This window comes from Ammospiza caudacuta, chromosome 1 (genome assembly GCF_027887145.1).
Source record: "Ammospiza caudacuta isolate bAmmCau1 chromosome 1, bAmmCau1.pri, whole genome shotgun sequence".
Lineage (NCBI taxonomy): Eukaryota > Metazoa > Chordata > Aves > Passeriformes > Passerellidae > Ammospiza > Ammospiza caudacuta.
The window spans coordinates 44,371,072-44,397,393 of record NC_080593.1 but is presented as its reverse complement, the minus strand read 5'-3'; the positions used below and the strand labels follow the sequence as shown (position 1 = coordinate 44,397,393).

Genomic DNA, 26,322 nt, shown 5'->3' with positions numbered 1-26,322 from the left:
GAAATAGACACGGTGAAGATAAAAATGGGCACTTTTTTTTCCTTTTGATAAAGCATCCCCGACGAGGCTGAGATGGTGTCAGTGGGAATGGGAAAGTTTGCCGTGACCTCACATTAGCTGGTTTTTAGCAGCAAAACCCTAAAACGCCGTCACTTTTGGCTGTGAGCAGCAAGATTCCCGCCGCCAGCCCCTGCGGCTCTCCCTCTCCGCTTTTCCCAGCCTCCCGGGCTGCTCCAGCAGCGTTCCCGAGCCGGGAGCCGCCGCGGGACGGGACGGGGCGGGAGCGGCCGGGAGAGGGAGGGAGAGAGGCGGCCCGCGGGGCAGCTTCCTCCCGCTCTCCCTTCCTCGTCCGGCGGCCGCAAGGAGCGGACCATGGCCCGCAGCCGCCGCCGGGAGGGCTCCGCGCCGGGCACGGCCCCGCCGCCAGGTCCCCCCGGGGGCAGCGGGCCCTGGGCTCGGGGTTAGAGCCTCGCCCTCGGGCGGGCGCGGGGCCATGGGCACGGCGTCGTCCCTGGTGAGCCCGGCGGGCGCCGTCGGGGAGGTGATCGAGGACACGTACGGCGGCGGCGAGGCCTGCGAGATCCCTGTGGAGGTGAAGCCCAAGGCGCGGCTGCTGCGCGGCTCCCTGCGGCGCGTCGGCGGCTCCCGGCCCGGCGGCCTCATCGGGGCCAGCTTCAAGTCCACGGCCTCGGTGCAGGAGCTGGAGTGCGTGGCCGAGTACGAGCGCCTGAGGAAGGAGTACGAGATCTTCCGCGTCAGCAAGAACAACGAGGTGGCCTCCATGGTGAAGAAGGAGGCCAAGCTGGACAGGGAGAACAAGCGGCTGCGCGCCGAGCTGCAGGTAGCGCCCGCTGCCCCGGGGTACTGAGGGCACCGAGCGGCGATGCTGAGGCTGCCAGGGACTCGTCCCGCTTCATGGGGAGAGCCGTGGCAGGGAGGTGACGGGTGCGAGGGAAGGCAAGGTGCTGGGTGTGAAAAACCCTAATCACTTGTTTATAAAATTTTAAAAGTTTAATAGTAATAAAATGGTTATAAAAATAGTAATACAATTAGAGTAATAATAATTTGGACAATTTGATTAGGACAATATGAGACAATAGAGACAAAGAGTTACGGACGTCTGCATACCTTTTTCTGGGCAGCACGAGCCCGAAAAAGGACCCCCGTTAACAAAGGATTAACCCTTAAAAGCAGCAGCCTGTTGAATATTCATACACTTCATACATGATGCATAAATTCCATTCAAATACAGGATTCTGTCTGGTCATCCTCAGCTTCTTCCTCTGAATCTTAACAGCACCTTCGAGGCAGGAAGAAGTTCGTTTCTTCTGATAAGAGGGCAATAAATTCTTTTTCGCTGAAAGGTTTAGGTATCTTGTGGCTGCTATTTTGCTGCAAGTCCTTTCTTTAAAAAAAGTATCCTACATAGCATAGTTTCTATTTTAGCGTTTTTTATAACTTAAAACTATATTTAGCACACTACTTAAGAGAATTAATACAGCATTACTTTCTAACACAACACATATAATATTCATTTTAATATTTGCGAAAAGCCAATCATAAAATACACATTTTTCACACTGGGGAAGTGGTGTCCCAGTGCTCTCCTGCCAAGCCATTGGGATGCCGTCACAGTGCGCCTCTGGGAATGGGGACCACGCCGTGCGCCGCTGTGGCGACCTGGGAACGGGCTGAAGTTGTGCCAAGGGAGGCTTAGGCAGGATATTGTAAAAGGTTCCTCACCCAGAGGGTGTTGGACACTGGAATAGACTCCCCAGGGAAGTGGTCATAGCACAAAGCCTGACAGAGTTCAAGAAGTGTTTGGACAATTCTTCTGAGCACAGGGTGTGACTCTTGGGGTGTCCTGTGTAGGGCTGGGAGTTGGACTCGATGGTCCTCGTGGTTCCCTTGCAACTCAGAGTATTCTCTGATTCTGGCTGCCCTACAGTAAGGAAAGATACAGGGTGCTGAGATAATACTGTAGTCAGACCTGAAAAGTAATCTGAAACCTCTTACGGGCAATAAAACTCTGAAAAAAAATGAATTACTAAATGTTTTCAGGCACTTCAGAAAACATACCAGAAAATACTTAGAGAGAAAGAAAGTGCATTAGAAGCTAAATACCAAGCCATGGAGAGAGCTGCTACTTTTGAACATGATCGAGACAAGGTCAAAAGGCAATTCAAGGTATGGTTTGACTTTTCTATTCCTAGGAAAATGACCAAAAAAGATATCACTTGTTCACATTCCCCAAATGAACCCTTCTCCAAAAGCTTTCATGAGACCCTCTCCTTCTTAAAAATACCTTAGAGTGTCATAGCTGTAGATGCCTATTTCCATTAAAATAGTCCTATCAAAAACTCTCTGTAAGACCAAGAGGAAAAAAACATGAAATAACTTCATAAATATTAAAAGGAGAATATGAAGTGATACATCATAAACTAAATTCCTGCGTTGAGTTTGAACACAGGAGTATATTCATATTTGAGAATGACAAGAAAACATGAGCTGCAAACTGTCACATGCTGAATTGTGTTCCATTAGTAAATAATGGAGCTCCACAGAGTTCCATTATAAATGTTATACCTTGAATTGTGAGATGTAACATGTCTAGCTTATTTTTTTTTTAAACTGTGTATTGGTGCATCTCTTTTGGCTGCAAAAATATGATAGTTAGAGACTGTTTGCACTCCCTGCAGAATGACTTGAAGGGCCAGGCAGATGTTTCTGCTTTTCCTTTGCTGCAGATGATACTTTTGCCACCCCAAACAGGTCCTAGTTTTTCACTATTTTCAAGATTCTTCATGTCCTTAATTTTAGTTGTCTGTAGCTACATGTAGTTCATGTTTGTCAGATATATAAAAAGAGGATTGGTTCTGACCTTATTTAAGAAAATGAGACTTGAAGACTACTTCATTTCTTTGAATTTAAAACTAGATTCATGTTTTCTTTCCCACATGATGGTAATAAGTTGCAAACAGGACAGCTGGAGATGTTTGATCAATTTCTGTCGTAGGAAATTGACATTTCTGCAACAACAGAATGTAAATACAAGATTATATGTAATTTTAAATAAAAACATGGGAGCATAAAAGGGAACCTTTGAAAAAATTGTTACATTTAGCAATTTTAGAAGACAATAAAGTTTAAAAAGTAAAAAGACTTATTTTCATTTTTAATGAACATGCTAATGCAGGCTTCTTTCAGAATGGTATGCTAAGGTTTATAATGGTAAGATATAAAAAATAGATAATTTTAAACTGTGGTTTCCTGCTTATTTCATGATGGCTTCAGATTAACATTTTCATGCCTTTGCCTGGTAAATGAATGCAAAAAACTTACTTTTCCAATTGAAAGTAGATAACATGAGCTCAGGAATAGATGCTGATTTTTTTTTTTCCTTCCTGCTAATAGATTTTTAGAGAAACTAAAGAAAATGAGATTCAGGACTTACTGAGGGCCAAACGAGAGCTAGAAGCAAAACTCCAGAGACTCCAGGCCCAGGGAATCCAGGTGTTTGATCCTGAAGAGTCTGATTCTGATGATAATTGTACAGATGTTACAGGTGAGCATTTCATCCCCAACATTTTATGTTGGAACATGACTGAAGTCTCCAAATAGTGAAGCAGAAGACATATATTTGTGTTGTTTTGAAAAAAGAAGTTTTATTAATGCAGATGAAAAGCAACTTAAATTAGTTTGAAGGGTAAAAGCAACAAACCTTGCAAACTTGGTTTAGATAGTGGGAACCTCACATTTCTGGTGTTACAAATCAATAAATGAAGACAGAGAACTGTCTAGACACAGTAACTTGAACACTTTTTAAAAGTTGTTCCATTAGCTGTTCTGAGTTTTCTAGTCTTTTCTGAGTTCTCTTATTCTATATCTGAGAGATGATGCTCCAGCCTATCCAAAAATCACACCAGAAACTCGAGGGAGTCTTAGACACTTTGGATGATGACATATGCCAGTGGCAAGCTGCTGTGTGTTCCAGAACAGCAGTTAGATCTTTAACAAAGAAGAAGTAGGTACAAAACCTTGTATATGCTGTATGAGGAATTTACTAACATGGAAAGGATTCAGATGGGTATGTGAGCAATCTATGTAATAGCAAATATTAGGAAATACCCTCAGCCTTTGGTGTCATGGATTCTTGTTAACTTTAAAAGAAACCATTTAGAACACAAAGGTGCGAGGAAATCTGCTGACAGAAGAAAAATTATGGTCAGTGGTATGTGGCTGGAGTATTTAGGAATGACAATTTACCCTGTGCAGTGACAGTGAAGAGGGTTTTTTTGTTTGTTTTCCAATTCTTAGCTGCTGGGGCGCCATCTGAATACTGGAATGGAGGAGTGTTGGGAAGTGAGCCATCCATGGGCAGTATGATGCAACTTCAGCAGTCTTTCAGAGGGCCTGAATTTGCTCATAGCTCCATAGATGTCGAGGGACCATTTGCAAATATAAACAGAGGTAAGTAATGACAATTCATTTTGCTGGGATTGTAGGAGTCTGTGGGATTTTTTCAACTATGCTTAAATAACTCTGTTCCTTCTTGGATCCTTTTCTGTCCACTCTTGAGCAATTTAACTAAAGGATTATTTGGACTTCTTTCTAAAAGTAAATGTAGCTAAGTTATGTTTAATATATATGATGACTGTGGTATGTGTAGCAGTGATTTTAGCAAACAGCAGTTACCAGTGCTTTGTTGTGAGTGTGTTCCTTATGTTGACAATGGAAGATAATGGCTCCTTCTTTCAATATCTGCTGGTGTTCTCTTTTTCCATTTGTATTCAGATTCTGTACTTCCTGAGTATGAGCGTCACATTTGTGTTAGAATAAATTATACCACTGTTTTGTTCATTGATTTTGCATGGATTTTGAGTCTGCCTAGGAGGCCATGTATGGAAATCTGATTATAAGACCAGGATGTACAGTTGTTATGTAAATCAGTGCTTGATATTTTCTTGTCAATAATTACTGCTTTTGAACTTTGTTTCCCAAGTGGCCTCTTGTAAATCGGCTTCTGATACTCTGGTTTCCTTCACTGTTGTCCTGGCTCTGGAACTCTCCTGGATATAGTTGGCTTTTGGCAGTTTTTCCCTTTTTAGTTCAGGCTGTGTCTGATTCAGAAGTCTGTGCCTGCAAAGTGGGAAGGGTGGGTCTTCCCTGTGATGGCTTCAGCTTCATACACTAAACTTTTCATCACCCTGTGTGGTCCTGAGAAGAGAACCTATTCCTATCTTGAAAGAATGACCAACCACAAAATGAAGAGTTTAAGAAAGTTTTAAAACTCATTGCTTCTGTAGGGAATAAACACAATGCTACAGAAAGCAATGGATTTTTTTTCTCTGGAAGAGGAAGTTCCCACAGTGTTTTGCTGTCATTTATTCACATGGTCTAATTGAAATACACATAGATCTGAAGGACAAAAAAGTGTTTGGTTATGAGTGAACTTATTATTCCTGCATATTGGTACTTATTTTACAACTATCAGCTTGATTTTGTGGAAACATTTCATCAATCCTTTTTAAAGGAGATATCATTGTGATGATAATATAAATACATTTAACACTTTTATTTTGACACATTGTCAAGTTGTGTGACATTATCAAATGGTATGAGTTCTCAACATTTGTAAAATTTAAATAATTGAGTAAAAAAACTGCTACTATTTTAAATAAAAAGTAGTATTCATGATGTTAGGAGGTGATGACTTAACTGTTATGCAGTGTGATGACAGGAGAAAATGTCTAAGACTTCATTTTGGGGTTTTTTTCCATTGGCAGATGATTGGGATGCTGCTGTTGCCAGTTTATTGCAGGTTACTCCTCTGTTTTCCCACTCTCTGTGGAGTAACACAGTAAGATGTTACGTTATCAGTACTGATGAGACTCAGCCAGAAGTGACCATCTTCATTAGAGTGAGTACCCCCAAACCTGTGCTCACTTTTGTACTGTCTTGTTTCCAATGTGATGCTGGTTCAGAAATTTGTCTAATACTTCTTGAAAGCTTTAGTACGTGTAGTCTGATTCCAGTGAAATCAGTGAAAGTATTGTCAAGGGCTTCAGGGAAACAAAGTGCTTAGATTAAAGAAACTGAGATTTGTTTGGTCGGTCCTTAGTGCTATGCATGGTTAGTAATAAAGCACTGTTGCTCACATTTGCTTTCAGAACTACTCTTCAAAACTTCAGAGAGTCTGTGAAACAATGGGGTACTTCTTTCAAGTCGTTAATTTTTCAACAGACAATGAAAGGCCTCTTCAGGATGTAAGAAAATGGGAAATAGAAAAAAGTTCATTAGTAATTTTGCTCCTGCATTTAACTTTGCCAAGGTGAGTATTTTCCAGGCTGGTGAAACAAATGGCAGCTTGTAATTTATGCAGAGTGCATAGCTTATTAAAATGTATGGGATGCTTTGCTCAGTATGTTTCCTAAGCTAGTTACTTCAAAGTGATACTCCTTCAAACTTTAGGTTGGCTAGTGCAGACACTTAAAAGAATGTATCAGCTTTGTACCATTTTCTTCTTCTTGTAGCTACAAATTCTCTTAAAATACAGCTTAAACAATATCTTAATAACATACAGAAATGTTTTGCTTTCCAAGAGGAGCTATCTGTTGTGCATGCCGTTATGTCTTAGGAATTCAACAGATGGCTGATGTGAATGTACTCAGTGTTTTTCATTTGCTTATCTAGCCTTACACCTGTCCATAGTATTTGGGGTTTATTCTATCACATATTAGTTCCTGGTTTTGGCTGTCTTTGAGACTAATTTAATGGCTCTCCTGTGTGTTACTGTGTGCTGTCTTTTGACAGCTTTTATTTAGTGAAGTCATGATGTTTCATGACAAATAGTGATGGAATGTGGTCTGTTTGTTCAGTGAGTAATTTCTTAGCCTTCTAGAAGAAGAAGCATGATTCACTAAAGAAAGTACACCAAAGGAGGGATACTTTTGAATTGTGTTAGGAATGTTACTGTTATGTGTTATATGCTGTTGCCAAACAACCCAGTTTTATGTATGTGAAGCAAAAATGTGTAAGAAAAAAATATTCAGGGAAAAAAACCCCAAAACTATTAATTTAGAGAATTTCTCTTAGAAAAACTCTGATGAAAATTGTAGTGCTTGTGTAAAGATGGTAATATTTGAGCACTCTTGTCTGCTATTATCAGCATCCACAAGTAGTATAGTTCCTTCTGTGGAAAAGCAATAGATATCTGTGGATATCATTTACATATATAAATCCAAAGTGCTTTTGAATTTGGAGGTGTCAAATTCTCATTTTTAAATACTATAAATTGAAAGACTGTCACCCAAGACATCAGAAAAATACTAAAGGACTCTTCCTGAAAAGATCAAAGATAGAACAGAACCTTCAGATAACTGGTAGCAAAGCATATATATGATGCTTATTAATTATATGTGAAACCATACTTTTTCCTTGCAAGGCAATTACCTTTCACTTGGCATATTGCTATGACAGGAAAAACAGCTTTAAATTTACCAAACAATAATTGAAAAAATTAATACATGGTTTTGCTGGTTTTGGTACAAGTAGCGTAAATCTCTCTCTCAGCTTTTTCTTGCTTCAGACTTTTTCTCGTATTCTCTGTTGAAATATTTGATTGCTTTTTTGCTATAAATAGATATGACTTTTGAATTAGATTTTGCAGTGAAAACCATCTTTGGAGCTTGTGTTGATTGAACTGTTTACTACAGCAGTGTAATATAGCACAAGAATGCTGATTTCCAATCTAGTTGTTTGTTGGAGGACTGTGAAGAAGCCTTCTTGAGAAATCCAGAAGAAAAGCCCCGGTTAATTTACCACAGAAGGGAGGAAGGCAAAGTCAGTTCAATCTCAGTGCAACAGTTAATTGAGCAAATTTCTTGCATGAACAAAGCAAAGGTATGACATTTAATAATTGCTGTAAACAACACTGCATGCTGATAGTCCCAGATTTTAGAAGAAATTGCATTGCACTTGTTGCTCTGGCTGCTCATTCTGTCAGCAGATTGATGAAGCTGAAATTCATGAATGTTATGAAATTTTCATTAGCAGGGGAGAAAAAAAAGCCACCGCATTTTCACTGAAAAAAAGGGCTATGCTATAAGGTTAGAATTTCTTACCTGTATTTAGGCATTCAAATGGCAAAGTTGTTTATCTGAGGTCCCTCTGTAGCCACTGAAGGGAATGAAGTATACCTCTAGAGAGATTACTGCTGCCTAAAAATCGATCAGTTATGATCTATTTCCCTCTACAGAGACAATGGTTGAGAACAGCTGAAACTAGATGCCCAACTTTTAAAGTCCTTAGGCAAAATGAATCTTACCTAAGGAAGGCAACAGAATGGAATTTAAATGTGTTCCAGAATGTTTTTGTTGGAAGTCCTAAATATTGTTCTCAGTTGGATTCAGAGTTGTGTCATGCTTTTCCCTTTACTTTTTCAGATGATTGACCATGTTGGAGGTATGGAGGAAGGAGCATATGAAATCTATAATTGTGTGGAGAAAATAATTAAACAGGTAAAATACATCATGCATTTTAGCTTTTTATGTCTATGTTGATTTATGATCTTGAATGATGTCAATGTGATTACTATGTGGTACTTAGGTGTGATTCAAAGTATCTCTCTGTTTTATTGTTAATATCTGGCAACCAAGAAAATGTGCAAGTGGAAAATAAAACCCCAAACTGAGCAGTGCTTTTATGGATAGAAGCACTGGACCATGGGAAAGGGTTCTATTTATGGACCTTAATTAGCTTTTAATTTCTCTTTATCCATATCATAGATGCATCCTCTCCTTATTCTTGGGGTGAGTTGTCTCCACTATGAGATATTTTAAATCAATGTCTTGTGCATTCAGAGTTAACTTAGTTTCAATTAATTGCTTATTTATTTATGTTCTTTGCTGCCCTGCAAGGAAATGAACATATTGGTGTTAGTAGAGCCACACTCATACTGAGACTATCAGCATATGTGCTTGCACTACAGTTGCAGTTTTTTCCATGTAATTTATTTTTATTTAGGATATATTGGGGTGTGAAATGACAGACTTAGAAGGCAAGGACCTGGGTAATAAGGAAGACTCTGCTGCTCCTGAAGAAGAAGTTTTTGGTGATGTATTGTGGGATGCACACGATGAACAAGAACAGATGGAAGCTTTTCAGCAGGCCTCTAATTCAACATGTGAGCTGGGATTTGAGAAAGTGAGTACATTATAAAGGTATATGGATGAAGAGAAAGTATTAACTCACTTTCATCCCTTGTTGGGCAAGATGCATTTCTACAGAAGAAGCAGTGTCTGAGAGCATCCTCTAAGGCTATTACTCCTTATGCTGGAAGAAGCCATATGTCTGATATAGATGACATATTTCTTTTCTGGGAGAGATGCCAGTTGGTGTGTTGTTGAATGACATTGATGAAGAAGTAGTTGTTGTGCCTGCACTGGAGAAAAGCACTAAAACAGTGTGCCAGAAGCAGAGCGTCCTCCTAGACTTTGGTCATCAATAGAAAACACTCTTGAATATCTATTTTTTTTTTTCTTCTTCTATGTTTTTTATTTCTCTTTTATTTTCCCTGAGGAAATCCAATCTCTTTCTTGACACCTGGAGTTAGGTCTTTAGGAGATGGTTAATGAAAAGATTTCATCTCATCATGCAGCTGTAAAAGAAGAACAAAGGAAACTTTATAGTGGAAAGCTGCTGAATACCTCAGTACTTACTCATTACTGGAAATAATGTTTTAAAACTTTTCAAGTTGTGAGTATCAGGTATATGTTGGGAAGACATAATGAATGTAGGAAGATAAACATTAAAGTCATCACGGAATATTGTGCAGTAGTTTATTTTGGCAATGTAACATAAGCATGCATTTTCTGTTACTGCATTTAAATTCTTAATACCCCGATTATACTAGCACAATATATTCTTTTACTTCCCCACTCCTATATTGGTAATGGTTTGGAGTATTGTACCATCTTTATTACATTCTAGAGCAATAGAATAACACAACATTAAAGAAAAAATACCAATGTCTATCGAAATGCACCTCTTACTTTGAAGACAAAATATTTCTCCCAAGCAAGGGAAGGATGTTTTGCTTTGGTTTATTTTGTCATCTGCTGCAATATTTTTGGACATTCATATGCTGTAAGAAAGCCTTCTTTTGTATGCCTTTGTATGCTCAAAATAGTCATTCATGGCAGATGCCAGCTTTTTCCTGGCAACCATATCCAGTGCAGTGGAGTAGTTTGGGGAGAGGGCGGGGCAAGGAAGCCTGAGCAAAAACAGAACAGTGTTGCTTTACTGTAATAACACTAATTCCGTTTATTACCACTGAAGATTCCATTTTAAAAAGAGTTTTGAAGAAAGTGTTAGTTAATTCTACACTTTTTAAAAAAGAGATAATAAATTCTGTGGTTTAAGTGTTTCCTTGTAATATCTGTTTGCACTTGTGTTGTATTGCATTTCGGCAGTTTCTTCTTTACCTTAATAAATTGGTACATGCATTTTGAATCAAAATGGTTTACAATACCAGGCACTATATTTCTTCCTTAAACACTGGATTATTTGTAATGATTGCTTCTTTTTTATAGTATTTTGAACGTCTGAATGACCTAGTAGCAGCACCAGCACCAATTCCACCATTGCTTGTATCAGGAGGACCAGGCTCTGGGAAATCTCTCCTTCTGTCTAAATGGTAGTTTAAATTTTTTTTTTTTAATATGAATGAAGTTTAAGAAAAGAGTTTCCGTTACATTTCAAACATTGTGTCAGTAATAAGAGATAAAATGGGGGCATTTACAAAAGTGCTAACGTTATTGAAGCATCCTGGAAAGATTTGTGATATTTGAGTAGCTAATTTCATCTGGGCTGCCTTTGACAGCTCTCTGATGCCAGCTGCAACACCTTATGATAAGGCATCACTTACATACCTGTCTTTGCACAGCATTACAAAGTGGTTTTGATAGCTCAATTGTGTTTCCCTTCTCTCATACACAAGAAGGGTCTGAAATAAAGAAAGAATCCTCATAATTTATCATAGACCATAGAATTTTATTGTCACTTGTGTGCTATGACAAAATTTTCTGATAAATTGATGGTGTCATTGCTTTTTGAAAGTTTAGTGGCACATGACTGTTCAGTGCCAGGAAGGGCACTTGCTAATTGCTATCAGTAATGATGAGAGTAAAAATGGAATCTGACATTAGAAGTTCAGTTGTAACTCAGGAAATGTCTATCCTGTTTTGTAAGATAAACATGGAACACATGTAGCTAAGCTACTCTTTGGCAAAACTGATGCATTTTTTTGAGATCTATTTGCAAAACTGCAGTCTGTTGAGTCTACTTTTTTTTCTTCTCTTCTTTCATTAGGATTCAATTACAGCAGAAGCATTCTCCAAACACTCTAATTCTTTACCACTTTGTTGGGAGGCCCATGTCTACCAGTTCAGAGTCTGCATTGATAATTAAGCGCCTTACTCTGAAGGTAATGCTGTATTACATGCCCTGCATTGCATCTTTCTCTGTGTGTGTGTGTGCAAAAATAATATTTTCTACAAATTTTTCAGCAGTGAAATGTAATACAGTTGTAGTAGAAAAATATTCAGGTTCAGATTGGTCAGGGCTCTGGACAACCTGTTCTGGGTGAAGATGCAATGCCCCTGCATTTGACTAGGTGGCCTTTTAAAGCTCCTTCCAATCCAAACTCTTCTGTGAGTCTATGAAATGTAAGGCATTATAGGATGAGGGGAATCTGATCCTATACACTTAATGTAGTTCAACTAAATAGCATCTCTGTGATATTCATAATAGATCAGCATTAGCAGTTATGTTTCCAGTGACCTATAAAACCATATAATTGTACTCCTTCCAAAATTCCCTGCCATCTGGCCAATGAGAGAGGCAGGTGGTACATCTTGTGTCTATGTGCTTAGAAACCCAAGGCTGTGCTGGCCACTTGGTACCATCTTGTTCCTAGACTAGGCTCGCTCCTATATTAATTTATTTTTAATTGTGTGCTAAATACATGGGGAATAAGGATCATTTTTGTGCTAGGGTCTGAACTTGCTTTTTCCATCACAAGAGTAGCACTAAGGGCCTTACAGCAGTAAAACCTGTAGAAAAATGAATTCAATTTTGCTATCCATGTAGTTTTCTCAACTATCTTAGATGTGTGCCTGTTTAATCTGTGCAACTTAAAGTCCTTTAAGTCTTTATATTTCTTGTCTGTTGTGTAAAGGTTATCTCTAGAATTTACACACTGGGTTCAAGAAATATTCTCTGTTCTGCATAGGCCAGCTTTCTGCCTATACTAGAAAGAAAGAACTCTGTGTGAACTTGACTAGAAAAATTGCCCCCACATCCCATGGAGTTTTTTTGGGGTAGAGGGTGAGGTAGGGGGGTAGAACGGCTTTTTCTTTTGTCCCTTTTGTGTCTAAAGGACTTCTTTCAACTATCCTAGCTGATTTTTAAGATAGAATTTCATGTCATGTTTATAATTCTGCAGCTTATGCAACACTCTTGGTTAGTATCACCTCTGACTTTCGATCCAGCTAAACTTCTGGAAGAGTTTCCCCGTTGGCTGGAAAAGCTTTCTGCACGCCATCAAGGCAGCATTATTATCATTATTGACTCTATTGACCAAATACAGGTATGTTTTCAAAATCTTTGCCATTTGGCAGTCTAACAGGAATCTTGACTATTGTAATAGGTTCAGTCATAGCTGTGTAACAAAAATATTAGTGTTTGCTTTGCTCTGAAGAAAACATATAGAAAATAGTTTCGTAAAGAGTGCAGTTGAGTTATTTTTGTAGATAAACTTTTTTAGGATTGTTTTGGTATTTTTCTTCTAAATTTTATCTTAACCCCTTAATTTTTGAGCAGTTTGCTTACATTACTTTTCCAAAGATCCTGTGAGCTGACTTACTGGGCATGTATATAGCCTGGTTTTTATGGGGTGACCATTTCAACAATAGTATTCTATCTGCTTTATTTAGTGTAGAGTTGTGCTGATGCATATAAGTGGGTCATTTAGTACTGCCTAGAGGACCAGTTCATGAAAGATTTTAAAGGACTGGAGAATTTAAGACTCCGTTCATTGGGTTGCACAGTTGATGAGACATAGCAACTTCTTGCATTGTTTTGAACAACCTCTGTGTTAAGAAATGAAATTTTGTTTTTAAGCAAGCTGAGAAGCACATGAAGTGGTTGATAGATCCACTGCCAGTGAATGTGAGAGTGATTGTATCAGTGAATGTAGAAACCTGTCCACAGGCTTGGAGGTATGTTACATTTCTGTGATGTGACAAAGTATCCTGGCTTAGAATTATTATTTTAAATTGCAGTTACTCATTGAAGAGCAGACAGATTTGTCAAGATGTGGAGATTTAATAGGATAAGATTTTGCAACCTATGAGGAAAATGAAAGCTGCTCTATTTCAGCTGCAATGACAGATTTTAGATGCTGGAAAACCAGATTTTTGTTTTACTGTGATGGATCTACCCACATGACTGTATGAAAGATGATATTAAATGCAGTCAGATGCACATCAAGAACTGCAGTACCATGATGTAGATTCAGGATAAGGCTAAAAGTGGAAATTTTACTTCAGATAAATAGAATTTCATAGTAGGAGGGAATAGCTTCAATTGCTGCTTTGATATAAATCTTTAAAAAGCCCTGGAACTCTGATGTCTTTTTTTTTACTCTTTTGTGCTATTTAATAAGGTTCAAATATGACTTTTTTCTCTCTTACCAAAGGTTATGGCCCACTCTTCATCTTGATCCACTGAATTCCAAAGATGTTAAATCTCTCATTAGTGCAGAATGTAACTCTGCAAATGTTAAATTGACTAAAGAGCAGGTATGTCTGTTGTTTTTCTGAAATACTTTACTCTAGTATAACTTTTAATGAAAGCATGGAAAGATTGAATTAGCCCAGCTGCCAGAGTAAAGAATTATATTTAGCTAACTAAATATGATTGCTCAAGATAACATGAAGTTTGAGTATTTTTACTCCATGGCTCTCAGCCCTGAAACACAGAAGGAACAATATAAATTTTTAACAGAAAAACTGTGCTGTTGCACATACTGCTGTAAATGTGATGCTTTATTTTAGAATACCAGAAGGTTTAATTATGTTTTAATTAACTATTTTTGCATAGTACTGTAACAGTCACCAACAGATTGGGAAAAACAGTATTTCACCTTTGTCCTTGAGACTGATTCTTTAAGGTAACCTTCATGTTCAGATACAATGTTAGACCCTAACTCTGCATCTTAAATTCAAATGGGAATTTTCACTTATATGCTCCTATAGCTGGAAATGCGTGCAGTATTTTGTGTACTACTTACCATATTATAGTCTTCAGATGTTGCACATAAAATAATATCTAGGATTTTTGTTTTCTTCTCAATGATTTATTTGTATGGTTAGTTTCATCTCAGTTCACAGATGATTATTTAAAATGTTGTAGGAGAAGAAGCTTGAGAGACATTGTCGTTCTGCCACAACTTGCAATGCTTTGTATGTCACTCTCTTGGGCAAAACCATTGCTTGGTAAGTTGAGGTGTTTTGGAAATTACTATGGTCACCACTAGATCAGAAGACTTCAAGTAGGTCAGCCTTTTGAAATACTTTCATTTAACACAGAATGAATCTTGTTAGGAAAAATGATGGAGAAGTTTTGCCCTCCACTGACTCTGAATGCAACAGGAACAGAAATCGGAGTTTACAGTCACCAGTTTGATACTAAGTGAATCCAAGCAGTTGTATCTATTTGTTTCCAGCTCTTCTATTTTTATTTAATTTTAATTTGTTTAATTTCTCCTTTATGGGTGTGTCAGTTGCTTCAGTGGTTTTTAAAGGTATTTGAAGAATGTTGGTATTGTGTTGTTAAACAGTTAAATTCAGGTGGTTGTATTTTCTGATGTACCACAGAGTTTCCCCCACAGATTTTTAAGGCTACAAGGAAGTTCAACAACTGTTTAGTTTAACTTCCTGCATATGGTCCTTAGCCTTGTAATTTCTGCTGTGGAGAAAATTAATCTTCCCTGTTGTGCAAGAGAATACCCAATAAGTGCATTGGCTTCTTATTAACCTAGACTTCATCTTGTTGAGAAAGATGCATTTTTAGTTAAGAGACTCCCAGAAGATGATACACTAATTGGTAATTTACTCCAGGTGACTGATTTCATTATTTTTGTTCATGTTTTATGTTCTAGAAGACTTAATTGCTCCTGAAAATGTGCTTTGTAAATGCATTAAATGAAATAGCAGCATGTGGTTTTATCTTTATCCATCCTGATGTTCCTGCTTGTACTCCTGCTGGAGAAATGAACACTGCAGCCTAGGTTTTTTAATAAAACTGTTGCAGCTATTTAGAAAAATCAGACAATATGACAGAAATCAGAAATTGGCTTGGAAGAACTTACCTCTTCTTTGTTGAAATCTCACCAGGTGCTTTGCAGCTTTTGAACCCAGTAGAAATCCAGAGAATATTTGAGATACAACTCTTTTGTAGTTTCAAATCAATCTTACTCAGCCAAATATAATGTGCTAAACCTAACCCTTTTTGTCCTTCTGTTCAGTGTTGGAAATACAGGAAACATTGATGAGATTCTTCAGCAGTGTTGCCAGTGTCAAGACACAGTGTCACTGTACAGGCTTGTTCTGAGATCGATTCGGGAATCATTGCAGAGTGATAAAGAGAAAGATCTTTTGAGAGAGGTAAGCAAAGAATGCATCACTGTTTCTACAGGTAATAAATACTCTTCCCTCTAAAGAGTTTTCCTTAACTTAAAAGTAAATACAAATTTATATTAGTTCATATGTATGATTCAGGGACTATTGTGTATTATTAGTATACAAGGGACAATTTAATTAGTGTAATTACATCTGTTGGATAATTATAGAATGTATGACTGCTTTGTGTTAAATAACAACTGAGCTGTTGTCTCACAGAATAAAGCAGAGCTTTTTCCCTATGATGTGATACAGAATTAGCACTTCCTTGCTGATCACTACCATCATCTAGTGATTAATTACATTGAGCATAGTAAATGCAATCAAAACATGGTGTCTTATGAATGCAGGCATTGCTTATTACATTTCTGACTCCTCTTCCTACCTTTGCAGAATTTCCCTCTTGTGCAAAACATTTTTTAATTAGTACACAATACTCTTTACTTGCTACTTCTTTGGTTCTGGCTGCATGAAGACCCTCAGCATATTTGACTTAGATGAAAGTTCCTCATGATAATGGAGTTACTCTCTCCCAGTGTTTTAGAGGAAATCTGAGGGGCCATTTGTTGATCTCAGAGTGTCCCATTTGGTGCTTTATCTATTAGAATATTAAACCATTTACACTGAGGTTTCTTCTTTGAGAAGGTGAAAAGGGCTTCTATAGGCAGGGTTTTTCCTCTGGCTATAAAATAATCACAGTGATAAACAGCATTTTTCTTGAGATTTCAGTGTAACTAAGCTCTCCGGGAAATATTGCTAACTGTGTGAAATCTTGTTTTCTGCTTCATGCAGATCCTGTGTGTCATTGGTGTCAGCCACAATGGGGTGAGTGAGTCAGAGCTGATGGAGCTTTATCCTGAGCTGACTTCTGCAGTGCTGGCCTCACTCCTTCATAGCCTGCACAAAATGTGTCTGCTGACATATGGCTGTGGTTTGCTGAAATTCCAGCACCTCCAGGTAAAGTTTGTAATTCTAAACATGTGCAAGGGAAACTCCAGCTCCTGGATCCAACCCCTGTTTTTTTAGATAAGTTCTGTTGTTAGCTACCTAGACCTTGAAATGCATGTTTGCTCATTCATTCTCCTTAGATTTAGAAACACCTTGAAAACTACCAGAACTGTGATAAACCAGTATTGCTGAAAATCTGACCTTTCAGACATTCATAAATTTCTAATCTATTAATTTTTAACTCCATGTATCCTAGAAAACATTGGCTTCCCAAAAAAACAAGAAGAGTAGAAAAGAATATTGCTTGAATAACCAGAGCTGTGGTCTAATGTAAGACAATTTGTTTGTAGTGCCTTTGTCATTAGAAGATTTTCAGTTCTACAACATGAGATGTGTTTCATCACCCTGTGTATCATCACCACTTAAACAAATTAAATGCATTCTCTTTTTTTAAATTATCCTCTCTTTCAGGCTTGGGAGATGGTAAAACTAGAGTATATGGAAGCAGGTGAAAATGTTATTTCTGCCTATAGACAAAAACTAGTGGAATATTTCACCATGCAGTTGAGGTAGGTCAGAATTCTTCAAGAAGTGCTAAATTGCAGATTTCATGCCTCATAGATATTTTGGTTTCTTCATATACTTTCTTTGAGTTTAGTAAATTATTATCGCAAAATAACTATGCAAAATTGTCAGCTTAAAAGTTTACTTATTGATATGTTTTCTTTTTAGTCTTGGAAAAGAATGAGGTCTGTGAAGGGGAATGGGCATACGATAAAGTGGTCATGTGGAAATATAGGGCATGAATTTATATCGTATCAGTTATTTTGTGGTCTCCAACCCCCCATGGATTTTTGTGGTCTCCAACCCCTATGGATTTCCCAGTAAATGCTAGGAAATTTGAGTTTGATTGGGACTTGAAGCAGAAAACCACTTGTGTTCAGCAAGCAATTACACATAGATAAGAGGAGATCTGGTAGGACAGATGAACATCTACAAGTTCATATCCAGCTTGAAAACTGATTTGCATTTACATCCCAAGTTAGTGTCCCAGCTGTGGGCTGCTGTTTATTGCTCCTCCAAGCATCTGCTGTTGGGTAGGAGGAAGCCAAGAGGGCCACAGTGTGCCAGACAAAGGAGGCACAAAGGGACAATGGGTTGCTGCAGGGCTGCAGTCCTCCTGGCAGGCGTAGATTAGCCCATATGGGATGGAGAGGCAGCTTCCTGTGGAGTGCCTGGGGGTTCCAGTGCCTTCTGAGGTGAAATTAAAATGAACATATAACAAAATGGAGTACATAGGCCTTACAGTAATCTGTCCAGACATTCAGGTGTGGAAATTGTATGCTTGCCTGGTTTTCACAGCAAAAAGATGCTAGGTCTGTCAGAGTTTTAATTTACATTTGTTTTTCTCTCAATAGTCAAGACCGAGTGACTTGGAGAAGTGCAGATGAACTTCCCTGGCTCTTCCAACAGCAGGGTGATAAGCAAAAGCTACACAAGTGTCTTTTGAATCTCTTTGTGTCCCAGAACCTTTACAAAAGGTACAAAGGTAGAAATTGCTTTGGCCATTATAAACATTTCATAGTAATTTTTTGTCAATATAAATCAGAAAGCGACAGATTGAAATACTTAAACAGTGGAGGCTGAAATGCTAATGATGTTTCCGTATAAATAATGTATTTTTTTCTATTCTGCTACACCCTGGGGGGTGGTAAAGGAATAAATATTGCTGTTGAATAGCATTAGTCTCCATGGACTGTCTCTGTAGATGCTGTAGCATAACAACATTTGTGCATGTAGGCCTTTTATTCCTAAGCTAGCATCAGTCTGAATAGAGAGGTATCAGAGATAAGATTCTTTTCCTTGTTAAAACAGGGGACATTTTGCAGAATTGCTGAGTTACTGGCAGCTGGTTGGGAAAGATAAGAGCTCTATGGCAGCTGAGTATTTTGACTCTCTGAAAGAATATGAAAAAAGCAGTGAGGGAGAGGAAAGTATGATCTGCCTGGCTGATCTTTATGAGACACTGGGACGGTTTCTTAAGGACCTAGGTCTTCTCGGTCAGGTAAGTACATTTAGAGATTGTTGTAACAGCAAAAAGGCAAATGAAGCAGAGCTTAGTGTGTGCTTTCTGTGGCAGTGGTTAAGTTATTGGAGCATAGAGGATGCTGCCTGCTGCCCTCACGCTCTGGACTTGGCTGTTCCAGGCTGTAGCTCCTCTGCAGCGCTCTCTGGAGATTCGGGAGACGGCGCTGGATCCAGACCACCCCAGGGTGGCACAGTCACTCCACCAGCTGGCAGGGGTGTACGTTCAGTGGAAGAAGTTTGGAAATGCTGAACAGCTCTATAAGCAGGCACTGGAAATCTCTGAGAACGCCTGTGGAGCTGAACACCCTTGGGTGGCCCGTGAGCTTGATGCACTTGCAACGTTGTACCAAAAGCAGAACAAGTAAGCTTAATTGCACTGCTGGTTTTGTTTTATATGGAGCTAGTACAAAAAAAAATTACCAGCAAAAGTTTTTTTCCTGAAGCTAGAATTTTTCTTTGTTTTTTTTTTCCAGTTTCATATGTTTAAATGCAACCATGAGCATCCCCTCTCTATTCTTGTAGCAGTTCACATAGGAGGGGCCAACTTTTGTGCTTAGTTTAACAAAAACCTTGCAGAGATAAAGGAGAAGTATTGTCTGTCCCTAATAATTTTGTAAATTTTATATTTGAAAATAAGTGTGATTATTCTCAAGAATCTTAAATTTTCAAATCTGTACACTTAAGTACCTTAGAATCTTTCCAGGATGCTTATTGATACCACATTTGACATTCTTCTCACACTCCAAATAACTACTTTCAGATATGAACAAGCTGAGCAACTGAGGAAAAAGTCCTTCAAAATACGCCAGAAAGCAGCAAGGCAGAAAGGCAATCTGGTAAGGCAGTACTTGATATTTAAGAAGAGGTACAGGGCATGTTGCTAAACAGATGATAAATTCTGTTCACAGAGCTGATAATGCTCCAGGGCTTTTGATAATTGTGGGCATAGCTAGTGAAGTATCTTAGCAGCAGCTTTGGTAACTTTCAAGAGTCCTTTCAACTCTGCTAGAGGTGGAGATGTATCAGTACAGCTGGAATGGATTGGAAGTGGAAAAGAAAGAAATGGATATATACATTTCAGAGGCGCAGAATTACAGCCAATACAATTGTGTGTCAAAGTCACAATGGAAAAAGGTGATCTCCAGAATAGTTGAGGCATTTATCCTACTAGTGAATGCAGTGCTTACTGCAATGGAAAATCCGGGTAAATATATTAGGTGACATACACAGTTTTCCCCTGTTTTCTTCTCCTGTGTTGTTTTTCAGCTACAGGGTTTCTCTTGTCATTTTTGAGCTAAGAGTTTATCATGTAATGCCTGTATGTAAGAGTCCAGCTAATAACTCCAGAGCTCAAGTTGTGGCTCTAATGAAAGTAGTAAAAACCCATAATTATGTTGCTGTTTCCACAGTGATTAAATAAGAATGAATTTGGTTCATGAATATTTGGTCTATTTCTGTAATGAGTTCTTCTGCAAAAATATTTTAATCAAAACTGCAAAGACCAAAAATAAGCAGAGTGTGTAAAAATGATGCACTTTTTACTTTGATTTATTTTGTTTGTAAACATTAGCTTGTTTGCCCATTTTACACAGATTGATGTGAAGCCTTGAGTAATATTATATGCATTTGTATGTGTTTAGGATTGAAGGCTAAATTGATTTTAAGTTTCGAGGTTCTAAACCTAAGAATTCAATCTGAATTCATTATTTGAACTGTGGAGTTTAAGCAAATTAGCATGTCTGATACAGGGAGAGAGGTGTGACTGCACAGTAACTTGTATTGCTTGGAAATTTTCACCAAAATTTCACATTTTTGGTGCAATTTGCTGATAGATTGTAAGTAAGCATTTGCCATATAGCTCAAAAATAGAACTTAAGGAGGATTATTGTGCTACTTTGGCATCAAACTAAGTCTTTTGGTTTTCTGTCTTTAGTGTTAAACTTTAAAAGTACCGGTGACTGGCTTACATCTCCTTCTTTTTGCTGTAGTGTGGCTTTGCTCTCCTTCGTCAAAGAGCCCTGCAGCTGGAAGAGCTCACGTCAGGCAAGGATACATCAGACAATGCTCGAACCCTGAATGAGCTTGGAGTCCTCTACTACCTGCAGAATAATCTTGAGTGAGTTGTACTGATTGTGACACATCCACTGAGTGATCTCATGTCTGAATGAGGCAGAACATGGAGATCTAACTCTAAATGCAGACACATGATCAACTACTTGTCCCTTATTCATTCTGCTGGGTTTTGTTCACTGTGAAATTCACTCCTATTTTCTGTTTGGTGCTGTTGACATGTAGGTGTTTACCATGTCAGCGCACTTCCTGCATTCAGAATTGATGTTCCACAGTTAATTAGCCTTTGTTGCAAATTCCAGTTCTCTCTCAAACTTCTGCCTTCTCTGCTCAGCTTCACTATTTTATGACTCTCCTTTACAGTGTTCATCTTTGAACAGCAGGATTGTTGTTTTTCTATGACAGTATTACAAGAAGTCATGACCTAAATATTCATTGTGGCTGTAATCCTTCAGCTTTTACCCTGACATCCTGCTAAAAACCAGAAAGGGCCAGAAAAGCACAAAGGTGTTCTAAAGGCAGACAGAGATAAACAGGGGTGTTGAAGAAGGGGAATAAAAGGTGCAAGATGGTTCTGATTGTATATTTAACCACTCTTCACATCAACTTCTTTAGCTGACAGAGGAATCTAAGCTATGTGTTATGAAGGAATTGTAAAGTGACCTAAATCCCACTCTACTGAACTGAGTCTTTTCAGAGAATAAAAATGCCCAGCAAAAAAGCAAAAAGCATAGAGTGAGTTCTGGAAGTATTTTTACTTCCAGTTCTTCCGTACCTGATGTTTAATGCACCTGTAGCTTTTGGATAATTACAGAAGTATATAGTTATTTGGGATCTGCATACAGAATCATGATCTCTGCAGAGAAGGAATTGGTTTTTAACAGTTGTTAGACATGTGGGGTTTTCATCAGCTTACCCTCATGAAATGACTGATTATAGAGGAGCAATATTTTATCTAATCTCGTACAATATTGTTCAATATTCCATGTTATTCATATGTAGTTCCTGTTAAATGCAACCTACTTCAAGAGTAGCTGTATCTCCACTATTTCAAAGGTGAGAAAAGGTATAAACTTTGTTCTAGTGGAGGTTTAAGGAACTTTTTAAAATGGATATTCCTGCTCTGAACCAGCAAGTCCAAGACTTCATGCTGTTAAAATGAAATCAGCGGCAGAAGGATATATCACTTAATGAATAATTATTTGTCACAGATGATCTTCCAGCCCTTGCACCTTTTGACACTTTTCTAAGAGCTCCAGAATTGAACCTACAGTTCTGTGTATAAATGGTCTTTTTTTTGCTAACATAAAATGGATTTTTCTGATTTATTAAGCTGACCTCTTGAGAATAGCATGGCAGGGTTTGTGTGGATGTCATGATGAGGAGCTGCCTAGTAATAATGGATGCTATCAGTCTTATGGGGGGATCACCTGTAGTTTTGATAGAGGAGCTGCTGTAAAGCTGAAATGAAATAGTGGCACCCTACTGTAGTGAGATAAAATGTGCTCTTTGCTTCAGTGGTGACATTACACAGAGTCTTTTCTACTTTGTCAGTTCTGAACAAATTCTACTGTAAGTTTCCAAGGCTGAGTTTGTTGTTTCAAACAGGCACTTCAGCCTGTACAGATGTTACCAGCTTTAAAATATTGATGAGCAAATCTGTTGTGTAGGACAGCAGAGCTTTTCCTGAAGCGCTCCTTGGAAATGCGGGAGCGAGTGCTGGGATCTGACCACCCAGACTGTGCACAGTCTCTGAACAACCTGGCAGCCCTGTACAACGAGAAGAAGCACTATGACAAGGCTGAGGAGCTCTATGAGAAAGCTTTGGACATCAGGAGGAGAGCCTTAGCTCCAGACCATCCCTCCTTGGCTTACACTGTGAAACACCTGGCAGTGCTGTACAAAAAGATGGTGAGCACACACCTGTTATCTCTTCTGACCACCTAAATTAACTGTAATGTCTTTGTCTTAATGGAAAAAATCATGTTTTTCTTTTAACACAATGGCCTTGAACTTTACAGTCAGTTTAAGGGCAACTTTTAGAATTATGAGGGAGATAGCAGTTCACAAATAAACTGTCTGGCTGAGCCACCTTCAACCTCTGTTGGCTCAGTGAAAGATGAGCATTACTCCTGTGAAAAAAGCACTCTGTGGAGTAAAATTACCAAAAGTATAAACTTCTGCATTTTCTAATTTCAAAATGTGTCATGAATATTTGTGTTTGATTGTGGTTGTTGCAACCATTAGTTTAATAGTGATATAGTGTTTCCAACAGTTCAAGCATGATGAATTTCTGTGGGTTATAAGAATTTTATGTATTTTACGTTTTCACATTTTACTGTTCTTTCAAGAGAAAAAAGACCCTGATAACCTCTTAGATCAAATTTGCTCATGTTTTTGCTAAATAATTCTTACCCGCTATTATCTGCATCAAATGGTTTTGGGTCACGTTATTTCCTGCTCACTTCACCTTCTAATTTTCATTCTGCTGGAAGCTGCAAAACCACTCAGTATTTGCATCAAAAACCTCTTTGCTAGTTTGAAGGAGCACAAATTAAAAGTACAACTGAAAATTCTTTTTACAGCCTTCTCAATGAGACACTTGTGGGCAAAAAATAAATTAAGAAAGGAAGAAATAGACCTAGCTGAGAAACACATTAACTGAGAGTTTAATATGCCCAGTATTTTGGAAAATTAGGTTCTAATAAATAGTCATGATAAATAATTTATGCAGAATATACATATTATTTAGCAAAGTTATCTCCTTATTCTAGAAACAATTCAGTCTTCTCCAAGGCTTTTGTTTAAAATAGGTTTTGCTGTTACCGTCTTGATATCAGAGAAATTAATCATTTTTTTCATGTTATTTCTAGGGAAAGCTTGACAAGGCTGTTCCTCTGTATGAGCTAGCAGTAGAAATTCGACAGAAGTCATTTGGCCCAAAACACCCGAGTGTAGCAACTGCTCTGGTGAACCTGGCTGTCCTTTACTGTCAGATGGTAAGGTTTTCATGCCCAACATTTATTTTTCCTGTCTTAGGCTTTTTTGACTTGTACCTAAATGAAACTAAAAAAACTTGATCGTATTGAAAAGGGAAATTCCTTATAATATTTGCAAATTCTTGGGTTCCTTTTTAAATGTTGAAAGCATATTTGGCAAGAAAAATGCATGCAGGGAAAAAATAATTGCTGTGAATGGTAGGCATGATACTGTACCTAGGATGCATTGATACTATGTTGGCAAGAAAAAGCCTATGTATTACACATCTATATCAAAGAAATACACACCTGTAACAAAGAAACTTTCTGCTACCCAAAGAAAAAGCAGATTGAAGCTTTGCCTCTCTATGAACGCGCACTAAAGATTTATGAAGACAGCTTTGGCCAAATGCATCCTCGCGTGGGGGAAACACTGAAAAACTTAGCTGTGCTAAGGTAAGATAATATGCTTCAACCCTATAAATGCAAATTACTGCATGAAACAAAACATCTGGGCTTTTCTAGGAAAGTATAGTTTAAGTACACTATGTTGATAGTATGGTGTATATTTCAATTTAAATGAATTGAGAGAGTTGTTTGTTTTGCTTGTTTCAACTTTGTTTTGCTCTTTTCCAAAGCTATGAAAGGGGAGACTTTGAGAAGGCAGCTGAACTTTACAAGAGAGCTATGGAAATCAAAGAAGCAGAGACTTTGTTGATAGGTGGAAAAGCAGCTTCTCGACACTCATCAAGTGGAGACACATTCAGCTTAAAAAGTGCATTATCACCAAATGCTTTGCTGGAACATGGACAAAGGTGATACAAACCTGCTCCAAGAAGAGGCAGTGTCTATGGATATTTTCAAGTAGACAGAAAATTACTAAGATAAATCCATTTTTCCAAGGATTTGGTACTGTTTTGGGACTGACACCCATCTTCATGAATTCTGCCTTAACTTTGCAGACTGTAAGGTACAAAGTGAGCTGCTTTCATTGTTCATAGGCACACACATTAGTTACTAGCTCAAGTTGTAGCTAATACCAAAACCATGGACCTGATGCCTTCTAGCCCAAGTGCCAGGACTATAACAAATTAAGCTGAACCACTTGTATAAACTCTAAGAGACATTTCTTACTTATGTGTTGTAACAGCATGGCTTAGAGAATTTGTGTATTTTTGTATCATCAGTCCTTCCTGCCTTTTTACAAGTCTTTAAAGTTGTTTCTGAAGAAATGGTAATTTTGAAAAAAATTTGAAAATACTGTTTAACCTCAAGTTTTACCTGCAGGGTTATTTCAGTTTAAGTAAACTTTCATTCAAGGAAGTTGTGCAAAATGAAGTGGTTTCCTTGGGAAACTAGGATATCTAAATATATCATCATCATCTACAGTTAAAGCTGTTGAAGGATTCCACTCTGTTCAATAAAAATGCTTCCAGTGAGGAATCAGAATGAATATGATTATGGCCAGATTTCCTGTTCTTAAACCTTTAGCAATACATCTACTGTTTAGTCCTACTGAATCCCTTAAAATACAAGAATGTTTTTACTAGCTGGGAAAACCTAGTGATGCAAAGTAGATTGCCATCAGATAAAGAAATATTAATCAAATCTACTTGCTTGTTGTATTTCTTAATACCCAAGTCATTGGAAGAATCAGTCTGAGTTCTATTCTCATTCAGTTCATAAATGTATGCATCAATTTAAACACATACTAAAAAAATACTTTTTTATAAAATAAGAAATGTAAGTGGAAAATTATTTGAAACCCTACTATAATACTTCAGAGGCAACTAATGTTAACTTGATCCAGTTTCAAAAATGCAAATGGCCTTCACTTCAAAGGAATACTTGCCTTCCAAGTGTTTTTTCTCTTTTATAGTAGAATTAAATATTACTCATTTCAGCCCTTGTTCTGATTAGGAGGAATTTAGTATTTTGGTACTGCAGTAACTTGGCAAAAGAAAATGTATATAAAACTGACAGTACAAATTAAAACCCAAATTTGATTTTTAAGATTAAGGTTTAGTTGAAAACAAAAATCAAAAATAGTTACTGAAGGTGTTACAATAGAGGACTAAGAGTAGACACTTTGAAATAGCTCTCTGGCTATTTTCCTCTTATTCAGAAAATGGGTTTGTAAACAAAGCAAGGGTTTACCACTCTATTTCAACCACCTTAGCAAGTTTTAAAAACTGGAAAGTTCTTTGCAGGATTGTCACCAACTGAGAAGAGGGGCAAAAGGATAGACAGACAAATACACATGAAAAAAATCCCAACCAAAAATGCCCAACCCCCCTCCCCTCCAAAACCTCAACTTACTCAGCTTGTGTGTGTTTATGTTGCCTCATGTTCTTAGACCCCTAATTCTCTCCTCTAAAGAATTATCAGATGTCTGGTCTAGCTTGCCATGTCTATTCTGACTTTAATAGGTACAGTGGTACATCTTCCTCTCCTAAACAGTTTCCCTTATTGTAGCTAGTTTAAATAAGAAGTTA

General features: G+C 37.9%; 1 protein-coding gene across 1 annotated transcript; it reads left to right on the top strand.

Annotated features, from left to right (window-relative positions):
• Positions 1-493: 493 nt before the first annotated feature.
• Positions 494-26,269, top strand: NPHP3 (nephrocystin 3). Its single transcript, XM_058816398.1, has 27 exons — positions 494-841; positions 2,062-2,187; positions 3,415-3,565; positions 4,318-4,470; positions 5,787-5,920; positions 6,171-6,331; positions 7,755-7,902; positions 8,445-8,519; positions 9,025-9,204; positions 10,593-10,696; positions 11,371-11,485; positions 12,506-12,649; positions 13,183-13,280; positions 13,760-13,862; positions 14,476-14,558; positions 15,590-15,728; positions 16,536-16,700; positions 17,163-17,260; positions 18,110-18,232; positions 18,567-18,756; positions 18,899-19,140; positions 19,540-19,615; positions 20,768-20,895; positions 22,520-22,760; positions 23,723-23,848; positions 24,168-24,283; positions 24,466-26,269. Exons 1-27 carry the CDS (start codon positions 494-496, stop codon positions 24,644-24,646), a joined length of 3,948 nt encoding a protein of 1,315 aa, XP_058672381.1. The 3' UTR covers positions 24,647-26,269.
• Positions 26,270-26,322: the final 53 nt, after the last annotated feature.